The sequence below is a fragment of the Rana temporaria genome, chromosome 10, assembly GCF_905171775.1.
Source record: "Rana temporaria chromosome 10, aRanTem1.1, whole genome shotgun sequence".
Taxonomy (NCBI): domain Eukaryota; kingdom Metazoa; phylum Chordata; class Amphibia; order Anura; family Ranidae; genus Rana; species Rana temporaria.
The window spans coordinates 102,573,429-102,592,180 of record NC_053498.1 but is presented as its reverse complement, the minus strand read 5'-3'; the positions used below and the strand labels follow the sequence as shown (position 1 = coordinate 102,592,180).

Genomic DNA, 18,752 nt, shown 5'->3' with positions numbered 1-18,752 from the left:
TGCGTTTTTTTTTTTTTTTTTTAAACCCAGCAGGGATAAATACGGAAAAGAAATCTGACAGCTCAGAAGGAGCCACTGTACTAACTATCCAAGGTTAGTACAGCGATCTCCCCTGCTGTGCTATTGTGTTTTGATAGTGGGGCGGCCTCTATAGGAAAAACCTGCATCATTATAGTGGAAATTTGGGAAAACCTACATAGCCTTTAAAAATGCTCCCTCCCTTCTCCTGATAATCTTTCTGACTGAGCTGGGTAAGAAATATCAGTATGCCCCTCTCAATTTTCCTCCCGTTTTGGTGGCCATAAAAAAAGAACTGCAAGTGTGGCAGCATGCTCTATTTTTCTGGTTTGGTCGCTGCGGCATAGAAAAAAAATGAATATCTCACCTAGACTGTTATACCACTTCCAAGCACTACCCATACAGGTGCTGACGTCCTTCCTGAAAACGGTGAATAGAACGCTGATGCACTTTGTGTGGGCACAGAAACCCCCACGGTTGACGCATAAAAATTCTCTGGCTTCCGAAGTTGAGGGGTGGCATAGCCCTGCCGGACACTACTCTCTATCACATGGCCTGCCATTTGACCCGTATCTTGGATTGGTGCCATCACGGCCCCTTGAAACAGTGGGTGCAAATCGAACAATCCTTAACGGGGGCCCACTTAGACTTGCTGCCCTGGTGCCAGCATCCCTTGCCAAAGAAGATCTCGGACCATCCCACAGTAGGGGTGACAATACGGACGGCTTGGAAGGCTTTCCGAGACCCATCGGTCGCGCCGCTCCTGTCCCTGCTCACTCCGGTAGTGTGCAACCCGGCCTTCAGTCCGGGACTTGACCCTAGATTCCTGGAATTTAAACTGTTCAAGAGGTCTTGGGTGCGACACTTCCTCACCAACGGTCAATGACGAAACCGGCAACAAATCCTAGATGACCCTGCCCTGAGTGGGCACTCATTCTGGCAAAAGATTCAGCTGTCCCTCTACATCCGCACATTACCCACATTGATGTGTATACCTACGCATATATATAGACCGATACATAATCTTCTTTCAGTTTTTTTCTCTCTCCTTGTTTTGTTTGGTTTCTTTAAATCAACTTTAGGGAGCTGTTTTTTTTACTGGTACTACCTTGGCTGGAATTGGGGCACTTTATGATGTTTGTTATATGCATATATTTATACATTGCACGGTGTGCACAGATTACACACCTATTATATTGGATGGTGACAGCTGATAGTACATACGGCACAGGCACATGATAATTGCTCACACTGCTTATGTAAGTGCTTATCACATATATCCCTTCAATATACTGTAAATTCATCTACTAACACATATTGGTAATTGTAGATATTATCACCTTTATTATTTTGAGGGTCCCATTTTTCCCTCTGCATCCCCTTTTTAGGTGGAAGGGCAGGCAGCGCCACCACCCCCATACCTCAATCTCTTAATACTAGAAAATAGCAACGCTTTACCGCCGACACCCGAGTGCTGTGAGTGTTAAAGGCTCTAACTACAGACCAGGACAGAAAACAAAAAAGGCCTGTTCTCCACATAACTATTTAATGATGACCTTGGTGCCAGTGGCTGTATATGATGGTTTTTGTTATGTAATGCACCAATGTCTTCACTGGAGATCACAAACTGCTGGCAGCTATCACATTCTTCAGGCTAAACCCTGCTGGCCTCTTCATCTCTTAGTAATTAGAGACAGCCAGATACAGAAAGCTGAATGCACATGTGAGGGAATCACTAAGAATGGAGGACGAGTACACCCCTCACATTTTTGTAAATATTTTATTATATCTTTTCATGTGACAACACTGAAGAAATTTCTCTCATCAAACCACAGGACATGGTTCCACTAATCCATGTCCTTAGTCTGTTTGTCTTCAGCAAACTGTTTGCAGGCTTTCTTGTGCATCATCTTTAGAAGAGGCTTCCTTCTGGGATGACAGCCATGCAGGCCCATTTGATGCATTGTGCGGCATATAGTCTGAGCATTGACGGGCTGACCCCCCCACCCCTTCAACCTCTGCAGCAATGCTGGCAGCACTCGTATGTCTATTTCACAAAGACAACCTTTTGGATATGATGCTGAGCACGTGCATTCAACTTCTTTGGTCGACCATGGTGAGGCCCGTTCTGACTCAAACCTGTCCTGGTAAACCACTATTTGGTCTTGGCCACCGTGCTGTAGCTCAGTTTCAGGGTCTTGGCAATCTTCTTATAGTCTAGGCCATCTTTATGTAGAGAAACAATTATTTTTTTCAGATCCTCAAAGTTCTTTGCCATGAGGTGCCATGTATCAGAGAGTGAGAGCGATAACACCAAATTTACCACATCTGCTCCCCCTTTACCCCTGAGGCCTTGTAACACTAATGAGTTGCATGACACCGGGAAGGGAAATTGCTAATTGGGCCCAATTTGGACATTTTCACTTAGGGGTGTACTCACTTTTGTTGCCAGTGGCTTAGACATTAATGGCTGTGTTTAGTTATTTTGAGGCAAATTTACACTGTTCTACAAGCTGTGCACTCACTACTTTACATTGTAGCAAAGTGTCACTTCTTCAGTGTTGTCACATGAAAAGATATAATAAAATATTTACAAAAATGGCAGGGGGTGTACTCACTTTTGTGAGCTACTGTATATGAAAAGTGTGGCGTGTATTTGTATTCAGCCCCCCGAGGCAATACTTTGTAGAACCACCTTTTGATGCAATTACAGCTGCAAGTCTTTTTGGTGATGTCTCTACCAGCTTTTCACATCTAGAGAGGGACAGTTTTGCCCATTCTTCTTTGCAAAATCGTTCAAGCTCTGTCAGATTGGATGGAGAGTGTCTGAACAGCAATTTTCAAGTCTTGCCACAGATTCTCAATTGGATTTAGGTCTGGACTTTGACTGGGCCATTCGAATACATGAATATGCTGATCTAAACAATTCTATTGTAGCTCTGGCTGTATGTTTAGGGTCGTTGTCCTGTCAGAAGGTGAACCTCCGCCCCAGTCTCAAGTAGGCTCCTGGGTTTAGTTACACTTTAACTACACTTAGACTTTATTAAAAACTTCAGATTTAAATCGAGTTCTGACAAAAAAAATACTGCAGCTGCTGACTTTTAATAATCGGACACTCACCTGTCCCACGGTCCAGCGATGCGAGGTAACGAAGCCCCGCTCCTCTCCCCCTCCTCTCCGCGGCGCCGACATGGTCGCTGTGGTCTCCCGGCTATGCCTTCAGCCACACTACGCATGCGCGAGCCGCGCTGCACACTGAGACTGGCCAGGCAATCATCTGGGACCTATGATGTGTTCCAGATGATTGCCGAGAGTGAAGGGGGAGAGGTGAACTTCCTTGCGGTGCCCCTGGAGGAAGTGAGAGGTGGAGCCCTCTTAAAAAAAAAAAAAAAGAGGGGTTCCTTCCGCCCCCCCCCAAAAAATGACATGCCAAATGTGGCCTCTCAGGGGGTCACCTTCCCTTAAAGCAGAAGTTCCATTTTTGGGTGGAACGCCGCTTTAAATGGCAAATAACTCCAGTGGTCCTCCAAATTATTTATCCTAATGTCTCTGACAAATGCTGGCATTGCAATGATTACAAGGGCTCAATCCACCAATGTGTGTTGGTCTTGCCTGAACCTCCGATCCCATTGGTCCCAGGTCAGACATATGTCTCAAAAATAAATTGAGTTTGTTCTACCAGACGACCCGGCCTTTTGCACCATTCTTCTATTCCTTGCAAACACTTAGGGCTCTTTCACACGGGCGGACCGTTCAGGTTTTTTAGGCGGACCTGAACGCTAAATACTAAACACCCTGATGCCCACCTGAGGAATGCCCTACTGTCTTCTCTGCCCGCCTCACCCTTCCCCCCACATAATGTCTCTTTATGAGGTCTCTGACAGAGCTTTGTGCGAGTTCAGTGAAGGGGAGCATAAGTAGGTTTGAGGAATCGGCCTTCGAGAGACTCTCCAGGGAATACAGAAGTGGGTCCATTAAATGCAAAGTTCTCCATTAAATGCAGAAGTGGCGTTTTTGCAACATTGTGTGCTAAGATTTAAAAGAAATTGCTGTAATTACTTTTTACCTTTTTAAAAGAGGAAACTTGAGGACTTGTACACAAGTTCTTTAAAGCTGAATTCTGGGACACAAGTTCGTTTCAATGATGGCTTCCTTTTACATATGTACAATGTGCTATTTGTTATGTTACACTCCTAGTATCTTAGAGAATACCACTCTGTGATGTCACCGCTACTTTTGAGAACATGCTTTTCTGGTGGGGCATCTGGAGGAGGTATCAAGCAGATATTCCACATGCACTTACAGGGTGGCACTGCTTAACTACATTCTGCCCGGCCTATAGCAAAATGATGGGCAGTGGCTTTCCCGTTCTGACGTGCTCCAGAACATGCCGCTTGTGCACGCCCCCTGCAGCGAACGATGGTGCAGTGTGTCGCTTGGACACATGGCATCTCTGATCATGGCAAAAGCCTGACGTAGGCTCTTTTATTTACCATGTGATCAGCTGTGTCCATTTACAGCTGATCACAGTGTAACTAGGAAGTGCCGGTTATCGGCATTCCTCTACTCACGCTGACAACGTGCAAGCAGAGGAGGGCCGATAAGTGGCTTTCCTTACAGGGGGAAGTCTGCACTGATAATCCATGCAATGATAATTAGTGCATCCCCATCAGCAATGCCCATCATTGCCACCTATTAGTGCCTCCTTGTCAGTGCAGCCTCATCAGAGCACATTAGTGAAGGAGAAAAATTACTTACCGTATTTATTGGCGTATACCGCGCACTTTCTTGCCCTGAAAATCAGGGCAAAATCGTGGGTGCGCGGTATACGCCGATACCCGCTTTCCCGCGCGAGTTTTGAATACTGCGCCGACATATACCGAGCGCAGTACACTCGGGTATAGTCGGGCAGTCTCGACTCCTTCCGCACTTACGTCCTGGACTTACAGGACGTCAGCGCGGGTAGCCGAGCATTGCCGACAATACATGAGTGTACTGCGCTCTGTATATGTCGGCGCAGTATTCAAACTGCACGGGAAACGAGCGGGGAGGACGCGAGGACGCCGCAGGAGGGCACCCGACCCGCCGAAGAGGGCACCCGAAGCCGCAGAAGGACGCCGGACCCGACGAGGCCGCCGATGGACGCCGCGCAAGACACCAAAACTGTAAGTACAAAAAAAAAAAAAATCTTTTTTCCCACAGGATTGGGGGCCACTTTAGGGGTGCGCGGTATACGCGGGAGCGCGTTTATACAGCGATAAATACGGTATTTACAACATTTTATAACACAGACAATTTTTTTTTTTCACGTGGTCTGGGCAGGAAGGGGTGAAAGTGCCCTGTATTGACGCGGTTAAAAAGAATAGTTTCCATCGTATGAGTGGGAAGGGGGGGGGGAACGGGTGTGTAGCCATTGTAAACTGACATGGAAGGGTGTGACTTACCAGGAGAGTTCTGGCCTGTCAGTCAAGGCGTTGGCTCATTGTGGACTGGTCAGACCAGAAGCCTCCTAGGCTGTTAATGAATCAACATATAATAGGTAGGCACGTCCGATTGGGAATATGAGACATCTGGCTGCACCCACTACAACAAGCGAGGAAGTAACTACATCACCGTTAATAGTTATTTAGAAACTACAGAATGTATTGTATATGACATGTGGTTGGGGAAATAGCGGGCATAGTAGCCACTGGTCATATTGAAGACTGACCTAACCACCGATCATTCACATGGGTTACTCTGTAAGGACTCTTTTACACGGGACGATCCCTGATGATCCACCCCGTGAACCTCCACTTGCTCAGCGGGGATCGCTCCACTGATCCCCGCTGAGCCAGCGGATGACAGGGCAGTCCCTGCACACTGTGCAGGGACCGCCCTGTCATATCTTAGCTCTCCCCTATGGGGGGGATCGGATGAACACTGACCGTTTGTCTGTGTTCACCTGATCCGATCCGCAGACGGAAATTAGGGGTTTTCCTCCGTCTGCAGAATCAAAGGATTGCCGACCCGGATGAGATCGGGTGTCAGCGGATGTTCATCTGCTGACACCCGCAATATCATTGGGATCAATAGGAAGAAAAAAATGCGCTTGTCAAAAACGTTCTAAATATATATGCGTCAAGGCAGCAGAAGAAATGTGATAAACATATAAAGTCCAATATAAAAGTAAACTGCGCCAAGTAGGAAACCAGATATCGGGCTGGTAAAAAGCAATGATAATAAATAATATGAATAAAAGCACATTGAGTCCAATAAAAGGTTTGTCGCAGCACCACCATGTGTCAGCAAAACTTCAGTGTGAACACACCACCACCAAACTGAAAGCCGCTTACCAGAACCACCCAAACATTAGGCATATAGACAGATTATATTCAATGGGCTCCACATCAGATTAGCATCAGACTGGGGAGGGATCCAGGGAGCAGATCTCAAATTGCACCACATCGCTGATTGAACATATCCTCGGTATATAAATAAAAACGGACCATAGCGTGATACCGTGCGAAATATTTAATAAAAATGCATAAGACATGTACTTACAAACATCTCATGATTAAAAGCGTGTATGTATGCCGGCCGGCAATAGGAGCCTTCCTCCTTCAGATGGAACGCGGTGACGTCAGTGTGCGCCTTCCCAAACGACGTTTCGAATTCAGCTTAATTTCTAGCGTTTTTTACATTGCTTTAATTGACAATTGTGCAGTCTTGCGACGCTGTACCCAAACAAAATTTGCATCCTTTTTGCCCCACAAATAGAGCTTTCTTTTGGTGGTATTTGAGCATCTCTGCGTTTTTTTTTCCCCCGTTATAAACAAAAGAACAGCAACAATTTTGCAAAAAAAACAAAAAAACACTATCTTTTACTTTTTGCTATAATAAATATCCCAATTTCTTTTTCAGTTTTTTTTTCTCCTCAGTTTAGGCCGATATGTATTAGTCTACATATTTTTGGTAAAAAAAAAATCACAATAAGCGTATATTGATTGGTTTGCGCAAAAGTTATAGTGTCTACAAAATAAGGGCTAGAATTATGGCATTTTTATTATTTTTTTTACTAATAATGGCGGCGATCTGCGTTTTTTTTTTTTTTTTTGTATGAAAGAGTCTGGTGCTGCGCTGTTCAGAGCTGGGTACAGTGTTGCTGACTGCGCAATTGTCATTCAAAGTGTGACAGCGCTGAAAAGTAAAAATTTGTCTTGGCAGGAAGGGGGTGAAAATGGCCAGTATTAGACAGTAAAAGAAACAAATGGTGCATGTACAGCGCATCGCAGAGGACCGAACAAATTTTTGTGGCAGAAATTTGCACCTTTTTCAGACGGAGTTGATTTACTACTGTGCGCTTTATTTATTTTTTCTAAAATGCAATTGACCCTTAACCAAGACTCCACACCCTCCACCCAGCTGCTCACTTATCTGAATGTAGCAGCCGAGCCTTCCTTCATTGTTTTCCTCCTCCAGTCATCTGTGCCTGAGCTTTGAATGAAGCCATACCATGAGACGCTCTGAACTAAGCTGGCATGGGGCGGAGGTAAGTAAGCATTTGGTTGGGGGGGGGTGTACTAGGTTGGGGAGTATGGAAGATGGATGAGTGCACAATTTTACTAAAGGTCTGCTTGTCTTTTTTTTTTTTGAAGGAGGATTTGATTAAACAAGAAATATGAACATTTTTACTGCAATAATTATTAAATAAACGTTGGTAACATATTTAGCGATTTGTTGATGCGACTTGTATGATTTTAGGGAAGTTTTCTTTCCTGGTGTGATTTTGGTTTTCACAGCAAGTGCTTGTTCATTCCATTCTGCAAGATAAAACGGTGCAGGTCGGTGCCCTTTTGATGGGTTCAGTGTTATGCATTGTTATACTGTTTACACTTTTTTTTTAACTTTATTGAAGTGTCACAAAATGACACTTCATTAAAGCGGAGCTCCACCCATAGGGGGAAGCTCCAGCTGTCTCTCTTCTCGACCACATTTTGGGGTGGGGAACGGATACCTAGTTTTGACAGGTACCTGCTCCCACTTCCGGCTCAGTTTGCCCCCCCCCCCCCCCTGCAAAGCATGCAGTAGGAAACCAGCTGTGAAACCGCAAGGCTTCACTGCCGGTTTCCCTTAGTCAAGATGGCGGCACCTGATTAAATTTCTGGACAGGTAAGTGCTCTTATTTAAAGTCAGCAGCTACAGTATTTGTAACTGCTGAATTTTGGGGGGGGACGGGGGGACTGGAGCTCCTCTTTAAAGTCTGTGCACCACAGTACATTACGTGGTGACACATGGTGAGGTGAGTGGCATTGCCTAAAAATGCAGTGCACTGCTCCTAACCTCACTGCAGCATTGTGGTGTGAACAGAGCACACAGAAAACAATTCTTTTCTATGTGCACTAGCGTTGAGCATGTGCTGATCTGTGCAAATCATTAACCTGCTTATGGCATTTATGATGGGTTTTTGAAGTGTTTAAAAAGCTTAAAGAATGCTTGTTAACCACTTGCTGACCGCCGCACGCCGATGTACGTCAGCAGAATGGCATGGCTGCGCATACTGGCGTACAGGTACGTCCCCTTTTTAATATGCACAGCCATGGGTCGTGTGCACCGCCACGCTCGCAACCCTGTCGGGTACTCCATGAGCGCGAGACCGATCGCCGCCGCCCACGGTCGTGTAACCAAACCTCTTCACGTGCTTCCTAGTCACTGTCACTGATTGTCTGTTCCCTGTCATAGGGAACGCCGATCAGCGACGTGACACGCCCACACACAGTAAGAATCACTCATTGGGTCACGGTTAACTCCTTCACTACCAGTGTCATTTTTACAGTAATCGGTGCATTTCTTTTTAGCACTGATCGCTGTTAAAATGACAATGGTTCCAAAATAGTGTCAAAAGTGTCCGATGTGTCCGCCATAATGTCGCAGTCACGATAAAAATCGCTGATCACCGCCATTACTGGTAAAAAAAATGTTTTTATAAAAATGACATAAAACTATTCCCTATTTTGTAGACGCTATAACTTTTGCGCAAACCAATCAATAAACGCTTATTGCGATTTTTTTTATTATTTTTTTTTTTATTTTATTTTTTTTACCAAAAATATGTAGAATACTATGTATTGGCCTAAACTGAGGCGAAAAAAAATGTTTTTATATATTTTTCGGGGGATATTTATTAAAGTATTGAATTTTTTTTTAAAATTCGCTCTTTTTTTGTTTATAAGGCAAAAAATAAAAACCACAGAGGTGATCAAATGCCACCAAAAGAAAGCTCTATTTGTGGGGGGAAAAAAGGATGGCAATTTTGTTAAGGAGCCACGTCGCACAACCGTGCAATTGTCAGTTAAAGCGACGCAGTGCCGAACCGCAAAAAAGGGCCTTATCCTTTAGCAACAAAATGGTCCGGGGCTTAAAGGGGTTTTCCACCCATTTTTTAAGTTTATTAAAAGTCAGCAGCTACAAAAAGTGTAGCTGCTGGCTTTTAATAAACTGACACTTACCTGCTCCACATTCCAGCGACGCGCCGGCCGGGGCTCCGCTCCTCTCCCCCCCTCCCCGGCCGGCGTCTTCATTGTCACTGTGGGCACCCGGCCGTGACGGCTTTCGGCTTCACGGCCGGGCACCCACTGCGAATGCGCGAGCGGCACTGCGCATGCGCGCGCGGCCCGGCGCTGCGCTGTTTGATTGGACAGGCGATCGCCTAGGACCTGTCACGTGTCCTAGGCAATCGCCTACAGGGAGGGGCTGTGAAAAGGCGATATGACGTATCGCCTTTGCAGCCCCTCGGCGGAAGGAGGAAGTGGGACAGGAAGTCCCCTTCTCCTGAAGCCCCCACTCCCCCCCCAAAAAAATTACATGCCAAATGTGGCATGTAAGGGGGCGAGGAGTGGGTTAAGCGGAGGTCAATTTTTAGGGTGGAACTCCTCTTTAAGTTGTTAAAGAGGAAGTAAAGTCTTCCTTTTTAATTGTACCTACAGGTATGGCTATAGTAAGGCTTACCTGTAGGTACTGTAAATATCTGCTAAACTTGCACCGTTTAGGAGATATTTACTATATACGCTGCCACCGATGTCATCGGCGCATGCGCACTAAAGGAACTGGTCGCTCGTGCCGTTTCTTCAGGACCAGGGCCGTGACCAGTGGCACCCAGGAAGTAACTCCAGGAAAAATGTCGGCCGTATGAGTGGAGTTCGGGTGGCACTGCAGGGCATCGTTCCAAGGTAAGTATTTCATAATGAGCTAGTATGCGATGCACACTACCTCATTGTGCTTTTTTGTCTTGCAGGTTTTTTTTTCAATGTTTACAGCCTCATTAAATGCCAGTGAACGTGTTGCTTTTTTGTAGTTGGAAGTGCTTAAAGGGGAAGTGATGTAGAGAAAATGGTTAGGTTGTGGTAGAATGGCAGACATTTTTGGTATTTTTCTGGATTTGTATACAGTGGAACCTCGGATTGCGAGTAACGCGGTTAACAAGCGTTTCGCTATACAAGCACTGTATTATTAAAAATCCTGACTCTGTTTGCGAGTGTTGTCTCACAAAACGAGCAGGATTCAAGCCAAAGCGGTGTGCAGTACCGTGTTTGGCCTGTGGTGGGGGGGCACCGGAGCCGTTCGGAAATGCTTGGAAAACCTCGGAAATACTCAGTTTCCGAGGCTCTCCAGTGCCCCCCACCTCTGGCCACATGCGGTAATGCATGCCATTGACGTCAATGCGAAACAAATTATTTTCGTTTTCATTGACTTCTATGGGGAAACTCACTTTGATATGCGAGTACTTTGGATTACGAGCATTCTCCTGGAACGGATTATGCTCGTAATCCGAGGTTCCACTGTACTTTGATCTCTTTGTCACTTGGCTTGGTCCAGCTCAGCTTTGCTGAAACAAAAAGCTTTGCCACGGGTAATAATTCTCAATACCTCTGCTCCTACCTGGCACTGCCAGTGTTGCTGGTTGGTTGATGCTTCTGCCTGCATACAGAAGGAAATGGTGTTGCTACAAGGCGGCTCTGTACATATAGGAAGCAACTAGAACCAGGGAGGATTTGATTTAAATCAAGTCCAATTTAAATCATGATTTAAATCGCTAGTAAAAAGGCTTGATTTCAAATCAACTTGATTGTAAATTATAATTTTTAGAGAGCAATTGTCATTTCTATCCTGCAGCTGCTCCTCCTCTGACCCGCTGTTGACTCACTAAAAAGTCCCATTTACTTTAATGTGGCATTGACACAACCAGGTGACAGCAAATAAGTGGATGCCCGCTGATAGGCGCTGCCATGATGGATCTGAAATGACAGGTGCTCTTTAAATGTACGGACTTATTCTTGCTGGTAGTTGGAATCTTTAATATTTGCAAACAAAATTATTTATTTTTTATTTAGAATAATAAGCTGTCAGTATTACGGCGATATCGAAACCGATTTCCGGTTAATCACACATAGTTGGAAAACCACTCGAATTATTTTATTTAATCAAAACCATAACATTGCCTGTGCATGTTATCTCTGCTTGCAGAGCTTGGATTTATTGAATGAGTTTACCAAAAAAAAACAGCCTCATGCTACATAACTAAGCCCCATTACATGCTAAATAAACAAAAAATTATTAATGTATCATAAATAGAAAACTATCTTTAGATAGATTTATACTCCATAAGCCTTTTATTAAAATAAATTTTGATCTAAATAAAAAAAAATCTCAGTAAAGCCTCATCAGCGCACATCAGTGAAGGAGAAAAATTATTTATTTACAACATTTTAAAATGAAAACTAAGAAAAAAGTTTTTGTTTTTTTTTTAGCAAAAAAACAGTGCTGATTAACCACTTCCATACAGGGCACTTATACACCTTCCCGCCCAGACCAATTTTTAGCTTTCAGTGCTGTTGCACTTTAAATTACAATTGCGCGGTCATGCTGCACTGTACCCAAACAAAATTGTTATCATTTGTACCCACAAATAGAGCTTTCTTTTGGTGGTATTTGATCACCTCTGGGATTTTTATTTTCTGCAAAAAAAAATGACCGAAATTTTTGAAAAAAATACATTTTTTTTTGTTTCCGTTATAAAACATTGTAAAAAAGTACGTTTTCTCCTGCACTGATGGTACTGCACTGACTGGCACTGATAAGGTGGCACTGATGGGCACCGATGAGGTGGCACTAATGTGGTGGCATTGATGATGGGCACCAATATGTGGCACTGATGGGCGGCACAGATGGGCACAGATAGGCGACACGGATGGGCAGGGATAGGCGGCACGGACGGGCAGGGATGGGCGGCACGGAATGGGCACTGATAGTTGGCATGGATGGGCATAGATGGGCACTAACTAATGTGTTGTACTAATGGATGCCAATCAGTGCCAAACAATGCCTGCCAATCAGTGATGCCCATTGTGGGCACTGATTGGCATCCATTGTGGCACTGATTGGCATCCATTATGTGTCATCCCTGGTGGTCTAGGGTGGCATACCTTTGATTTAAATCCCTGGTGATCTAGTGGAATCCCTGGTGGTCCAGTGGGCATCCTCAGGGGGGGCTGTGCTGATAATCGATCGGCTCTCCTCTACTCGCGTCTGACAGACACGAGTGAGGAAAAGCCGATTACCGGCTTTTGCTGTTTACATCGTGATCAGCCGTGATTGGACACGGCTGATCACGTGGTAAAGTGTCTCCGTGAGAGACACTTTACCTAGATCGGTGTTGCGGGGTGTCAGACTGACACTCTGTAACAACGATCGCCGCGATGCGCGCCCCGGGGGCGCGCAGCGGCTCAGAATCCTGAGGACGTCATATGACGTCCAGTCAGGATTCTACAACCACTTTGCCGCCGTCAATCTGTCATTGGTGGGCGGCAAGTGGTTAAATACCCCCAAAAGAAAGTTCCATGTCTCAATTTTTTTTAATAAAAATGTCATTTGGGTACAGCATTGCATGTTTGCACAATTGTCATTCAAAGTGCTGAAAGCTAAAAAATTGGCCTGGGCAGGAAGGGGGTAAAAGTGCCCAGTAGGAGGCTGCGACCTCGTCGGTTTAACTGTTTATGTTGTAAAATTGGGGCCAGGCCCTTTCTCAAACTTTAATAAAAACTATATTTGAAAAAAAAAGTGCCCAGTAGGCAAGTGGCTGAGGGCTTGTTTGCACTTGTGGTTGAGCCTTGTTTTTACTGCCCCTAGTGGTGATGAGATTTTACCATATTGAAAGTGAGGGAAAAATCTTCAACAGCAACACAGTTAGATTTTTTTTATTTTGTAGAGATGGGATGGCTTGAACAGTCTGTTTCTTTTTTGGTAGAGATATTTCCTGTCTCGTCATGCCATACAGCACAGTCTTCTGGGTTATAGGTGAGGGTAGGTGCGGAAGGTGGGTGGTGCCCTGAAAACATTAAAACCAAGGTAGAAAGGTTTACTGGAGCCCCTTATGGGAAAGAACTATTGCACACCCCAAAACGTCAGTGTAAACTTTCTACTTGAACTTTTAGCTTTAGTTTTGACTTTCTTTGCATTTAGAAGCTTTTTATTGCCTGTTTGTTATTCTTGTCTGTCTCTGTTGCAGACTTTTCTTAGCTTCCTTTCTGGTGCAACTTGTCACAGAAAGTGAAGGGAAGTCTTTCCAAGATTTACCACAGAGGTTTCAATCTGGCTGTACAATTTCCTTTAGATCCTCCAATAAATATCTAGTGCAAGGGCCTGTCTGACTGAATACAAATTGTATGGTTTAGGTAGGTCCTCGTATTTTATATATTGTAGTTTTTGCAATTGTAAATTGATTGTACAGAAACTGTATAGTGAGCCTAAAGCCGGCCATACATGAATCAAAATTTGGCCAGTTCAGCAGGGACCAATATTGATTTCTGTGTGGGCAGGTTGATTGTACACAAGTTGACCTATTAGTATTCTATTACAGGATTTATATAGGGCCAACAGTTTACGCAGCACTTTACAACTTGAGGGTAGACAGTACAAATAGAATTCACTTTTATACAGTAGGAATCCGAGGGTCCTACGGTGTAAAGTCCTATCGTGTGTACAGAAGTCCATCGGACTTTAGTTCAAAGTACAAGCACGCATGCTCAGAACCAATGTTTAAATCAACCAACAATGGCAGAAGTTCACCAAAGGGTGGCGGTAAAGAGCTGAAACGCCACGTGATTTTGCAGTACGTGCAGGCCTGGACTGGCCATAGGGCATACCGGGCATATGCCCGATGGCCCACAGGCCGCATGCCACGTCCCCCCCCCCCCCCTTCCCCAGTGCACTCTCAGCTGCGAGTCGGAGCCGCACTCGAGTGACGGTGACGCACATCAGGGGGCCGAAACCTGCAATGATCCCCTTCTCTCTGGCACGGTGGCTGGGGCTCTGATCAGTCTCGGCTGTCTCACACAGCCGAGCAGAGTGAAGCTGCCTCCCCCTCCTACTTTATGTCTACACAGGGGGAGGGGACCCGACATGCAGTCCCGCGCTGATCTGAGGTACATTATGGGTCTGTATTGTAAAGAGGGGGCTCTGTATTGTAGGGAGGGGGCTCTGTATTGTAGGGAGGGGGCTCTGTATTGTAGAGAGGGGGCTCTGTATTGTAGAGAGGGGGCTCTGTATTGTAGAGAGGGGGCTCTGTATTGTAGGGAGAGGGCTCTGTATTGTAGGGAGAGGGCTCTGTATTGTAGGGAGAGGGCTCTGTATTGTAGGGAGAGGGCTCTGTATTGTAGGGAGAGGGCTCTGTATTGTAGGGAGAGGGCTCTGTATTGTAGGGAGGGGGCTCTGTATTGTTGGGAGGGGGCTCTGTATTGTTGGGAGGGGGCTCTGTATTGTTGGGAGGGGGCTCTGTATTGTTGGGAGGGGGCTCTGTATTGTTGGGAGGGGGCTCTGTATTGTTGGGAGGGGGGCTCTGTATTGTTGGGAGGGGGCTCTGTATTGTTGGGAGGGGGCTCTGTATTGTTGGGAGGGGGCTCTGTATTGTTGGGAGGGGGCTCTGTATTGTTGGGAGGGGGCTCTGTATTGTTGGGAGGGGGCTCTGTATTGTTGGGAACTGTTGGGGCTGTGTAATGTTAAGGGGTCCAGGGTGCTGTGTAATGTTAAGGGGTCCAGGGTGCTGTGTAATGTTAAGGGGTCCAGGGTGCTGTGTAATGTAAAGGGGTTCAGAGGTGCAAGGTGCTGTGTAATGTAAAGGGGTCCAGGGTGCTGTGTAATGTAAAGGGGTCCAGGGTGCTGTGTAATGTAAAGGGGTCCAGGGTGCTGTGTAATGTAAAGGGGTCCAGGGTGCTGTGTAATGTAAAGGGGTCCAGGGTGCTGTGTAATGTAAAGGGGTCCAGGGTGCTGTGTAATGTAAAGGGGTCCAGGGTGCTGTGTAATGTAAAGGGGTCCAGGGTGCTGTGTAATGTAACGGGGTCCAGGGTGCTGTGTAATGTAAAGGGGTCCAGGGTGCTGTGTAATGTAAAGGGGTCCAGGGTGCTGTGTAATGTAAAGGGGTCCAGGGTGCTGTGTAATGTAAAGGGGTTCAGAGGTGCAGGGTGCTGTGTAATGTAAAGGGGTTCAGAGGTGCAGGGTGCTGTGTAATGTAAAAGGGCACAGAGGTGCGGTGCTCTGTAATGTAAAGGCGTTCAGAGGTGCAAGGTGCTGTGTAATGTATAGAGGTGCAGGGTGCTGTGTAATGTAATGTAAAGAGTTCCAGAGGTGCAGGGTGCTGTGTAATGTAATGTAAAGAGTTCCAGAGGTGCAGGGTGCTGTGTAATGTAAAGGGGTCCAGAGGTACAAGGTGCTGGAACCCCACATCCCATCATTAACTGCCGCCGCGAAGTCGGATCGTGTGTATGAGGCTTTATCACGATCGCTACAACCAGAAATGTCTCTTGATCAGTGCCACCAGCTATAGCCGACAGTGCTGATCAGTGTATTGTGACTGTGAGAAGTGTGTCTGTCGGAATTCAGTAGCTCAGCGGGAGGGATTCCCCCATCCACATCGAGTTTATGGATGGGGCAATCAAGTCCTTTTCTTTCCTTGAACAACAAATAGTATGGCCAGCTTAACACAGTATCTGGTAGCACTAAAACATGACCGTTCTAATCCTTCTTTATTCATAACGGACGGAATTCCATTTCTCATCACCCCCGTCTCTGGGTAGTCTTACATCACCGGGAGATTAGTTTTGTAATGTAGCCACATAGGAGAAGAAATTCAGCTGTTGTCATCATCGGTATGTAACTTCTGCAACTTTTATTGCAATCCTGCTGTGTGACAACCTGAGGTGAGTTGATTTTCTTCCTCCTTTGGCAACACCGTATCCTGTTTGTGTGTTCTATAGACTTCTCATTCCCAGCCAGTGCTAACCTATATTAGGGAGAGGAAGCCGGGTGGGGTTTCCTTCATTCTCCGACTGCACAGGGAAGTGTGGTACTGCTAGCAGGTATTTGCATGGCCCCCATTCCCCCGACGGGCATGAGGTGTTTTGTCTTTTGCTGTGTGATTGATTGTTTGGGTGGAGGAAGCACGGTGCAGGCTCGCTCCACAGGTGTCAGTCTTACTTATGATGTGCATGCAAGAATCTGTGTATTGCTAAAAATAAAATGTCTTATGTAATTGTCTTGTGTCACTTGGTATTATATGTAGACTTTTTTTTTTTTTTTTTCACAGTCTTTATTTTCCTTGAGTGAGGCATTCCCAATTGCACAATGGAGGGATCCCAGAGCAAGGTTCGTGGCAAAGACCAGAGCGTGAGCTCAGACGAGGCACTTATATTTGCACCCTGTGATTACGAGGAGGACGGGAGTCACGGCAAACCTATCCGAGGCCGGACAAAGTCCCGCAGCTTATCTGCGTCTCCGGGACCTGGAAGTACTAAGGAGTTCAGGTGGGCACTTTTACTGTAAATTATTATAAAAGAGTAAATTCGCCCAAATTTTACAGTTTAGTTACAGTAAGAGCTGTCTCACTCACTGGCTATTTGCCTCTCTTGCAGACTTTGCAGCATAGTTCCTTGTTCTGTTCCTACATATGCGCACCTACCTCACTGTCATAGATTGGAATTAAACCATAAGCTGCTCATTATTCTGAAATGTTGTGGAGAATGTGTTTCACATTTGTGACATGCCTACTGATTGCTTTAGATATAGGGCTATATGTGCAAAATTAGTTGTAGATAGATTACCCTCATGTAGTCTGATATCCTGCTGCTCCATTTACAACAGAGTAACTACTACTGTGTGGTTCTGTAAGCTCACACTCGCCACCTGTTGGCTGTTAGTGATAAATATGAACTATTCACTTGCAGTGTTTAGATTTACCTTATTAACCACTTAACCACCAGCCGCCGTCAAATAACGGCGACAAGGTGGTTGCTTAACTCTGGGAGGACGTTATACAACGTCCTCCCAGAATTGCTCCCGGCGCATCACGGATAACGGTGAATTGCCGCTGATACTCTGCAATACCCCTGCGCAATACTCTGCAGTACCCCTTGCGCAATACTCTGCAATACCCCTGCGCAATACTCTGCAGTACCCCTTGCGCAATACTCTGCAGTACCCCTTGCGCAATACTCTGCAGTACCCCTTGCGCAATACTCTGCAGTACCCCTTGCGCAATACTCTGCAGTACCCCCTGCGTAATACTCTGCAGTACCCCTTGCGCAATACTCTGCAATACCCCCCGCGCAATACTCTGCAATACCCCCCGCGCAATACTCTGCAATACCCCCCGCGCAATACTCTGCAGTACCCCCCGCGCAATACTCTGCAGTACCCCCCGCGCAATACTCTGCAGTACCCCCTGCGCAATACTCTGCAGTACCCCCTGCGCAATACTCTGCAGTACCCCCTGCGCAATACTCTGCAATACCCCTGCCAGTACTCTGCAATACCCCCCGCACAATACTCTGCAATACCCCCGCACAATACTCTGCAATACCCCTGCCAGTACTCTGCAATACCCCCCGCACAATACTCTGCAATACCCGACCAATACTCTGCAATACCCCCCGCACAATACTCTGCAGTACCCCCCGCACAATACTCTGCAGTACCCCCCGCACAATACTCTGCAATACCCCCCGCACCATACCCTTTATGACAGAAGAACACAATGATCACTGCTAATGGGCTATAGCTGCCGGCAGTGTTTACATGTAAAAAAAAATCTGGCAGGCTGGTTGTACTTAAGTCGATCGATGGATTGACTTCAGTACAAGCAGCCTGCCCATAAATGGATCAAATCTCGGCTGGTACTTGCTGAACTGGACATCTATGGACAGGCTTTACCTAACTAATAAAGTGTTTGTTTTACTACCATTGTATCTCTGTGAGAGATTCCCCTTTTACTTTATCTCCCAGCATCAATATAATAACAATATGAAGCAAGCTTTTAAAATGTCAAAGTCCCATATTGATTATTGAAAATATTTTCTAATGTAAAAAGCCTTGTACTTTCCCTTTTTATTAGTAGATATTTTATTTATAGAGATAATTACATCATTGTTCAATCTTACATGATCAGATTTGTTTGGAAGGTGGTGTTGGGCTTTCACAGATCTGTAAAAGATCATTTTGTCTACATAACACCCTTTCCAACAAACAAACCATGTAGCTTGTAGTCACGGACAGGAAACGCTGAAATCATTTGGTTTGCTGTTATCTGATAATCGGCTCCTTGCAGGCCCTCCCGTCACATCAGCACTCATAAGCTAAAGAAACAACATTTGATAGGAGGCACAAGGTCTTGTTTGTACATAGCCTGATGTCACAGGAGCCTCACCAGG

General features: G+C 45.6%; 1 protein-coding gene across 4 annotated transcripts in view; it reads left to right on the top strand.

The window, feature by feature from the left end:
* The window catches only part of NADK (NAD kinase), a 143,300-nt gene that overhangs the window by 26,591 nt on the left and 97,957 nt on the right, over positions 1–18,752 (top strand). For 3 of the 4 annotated variants that reach the window (XM_040325879.1, XM_040325882.1, XM_040325881.1), the window contains exon 2: positions 16,634–16,850. In XM_040325879.1, the coding sequence (XP_040181813.1) occupies positions 16,672–16,850 (179 nt within the window). In that variant the 5' untranslated portion in view covers positions 16,634–16,671. Of the gene's footprint in view, positions 1–16,304; positions 16,407–16,633; positions 16,851–18,752 lie in introns of those variants that run through there. The other variant, XM_040325880.1, reaches the window with a different exon arrangement.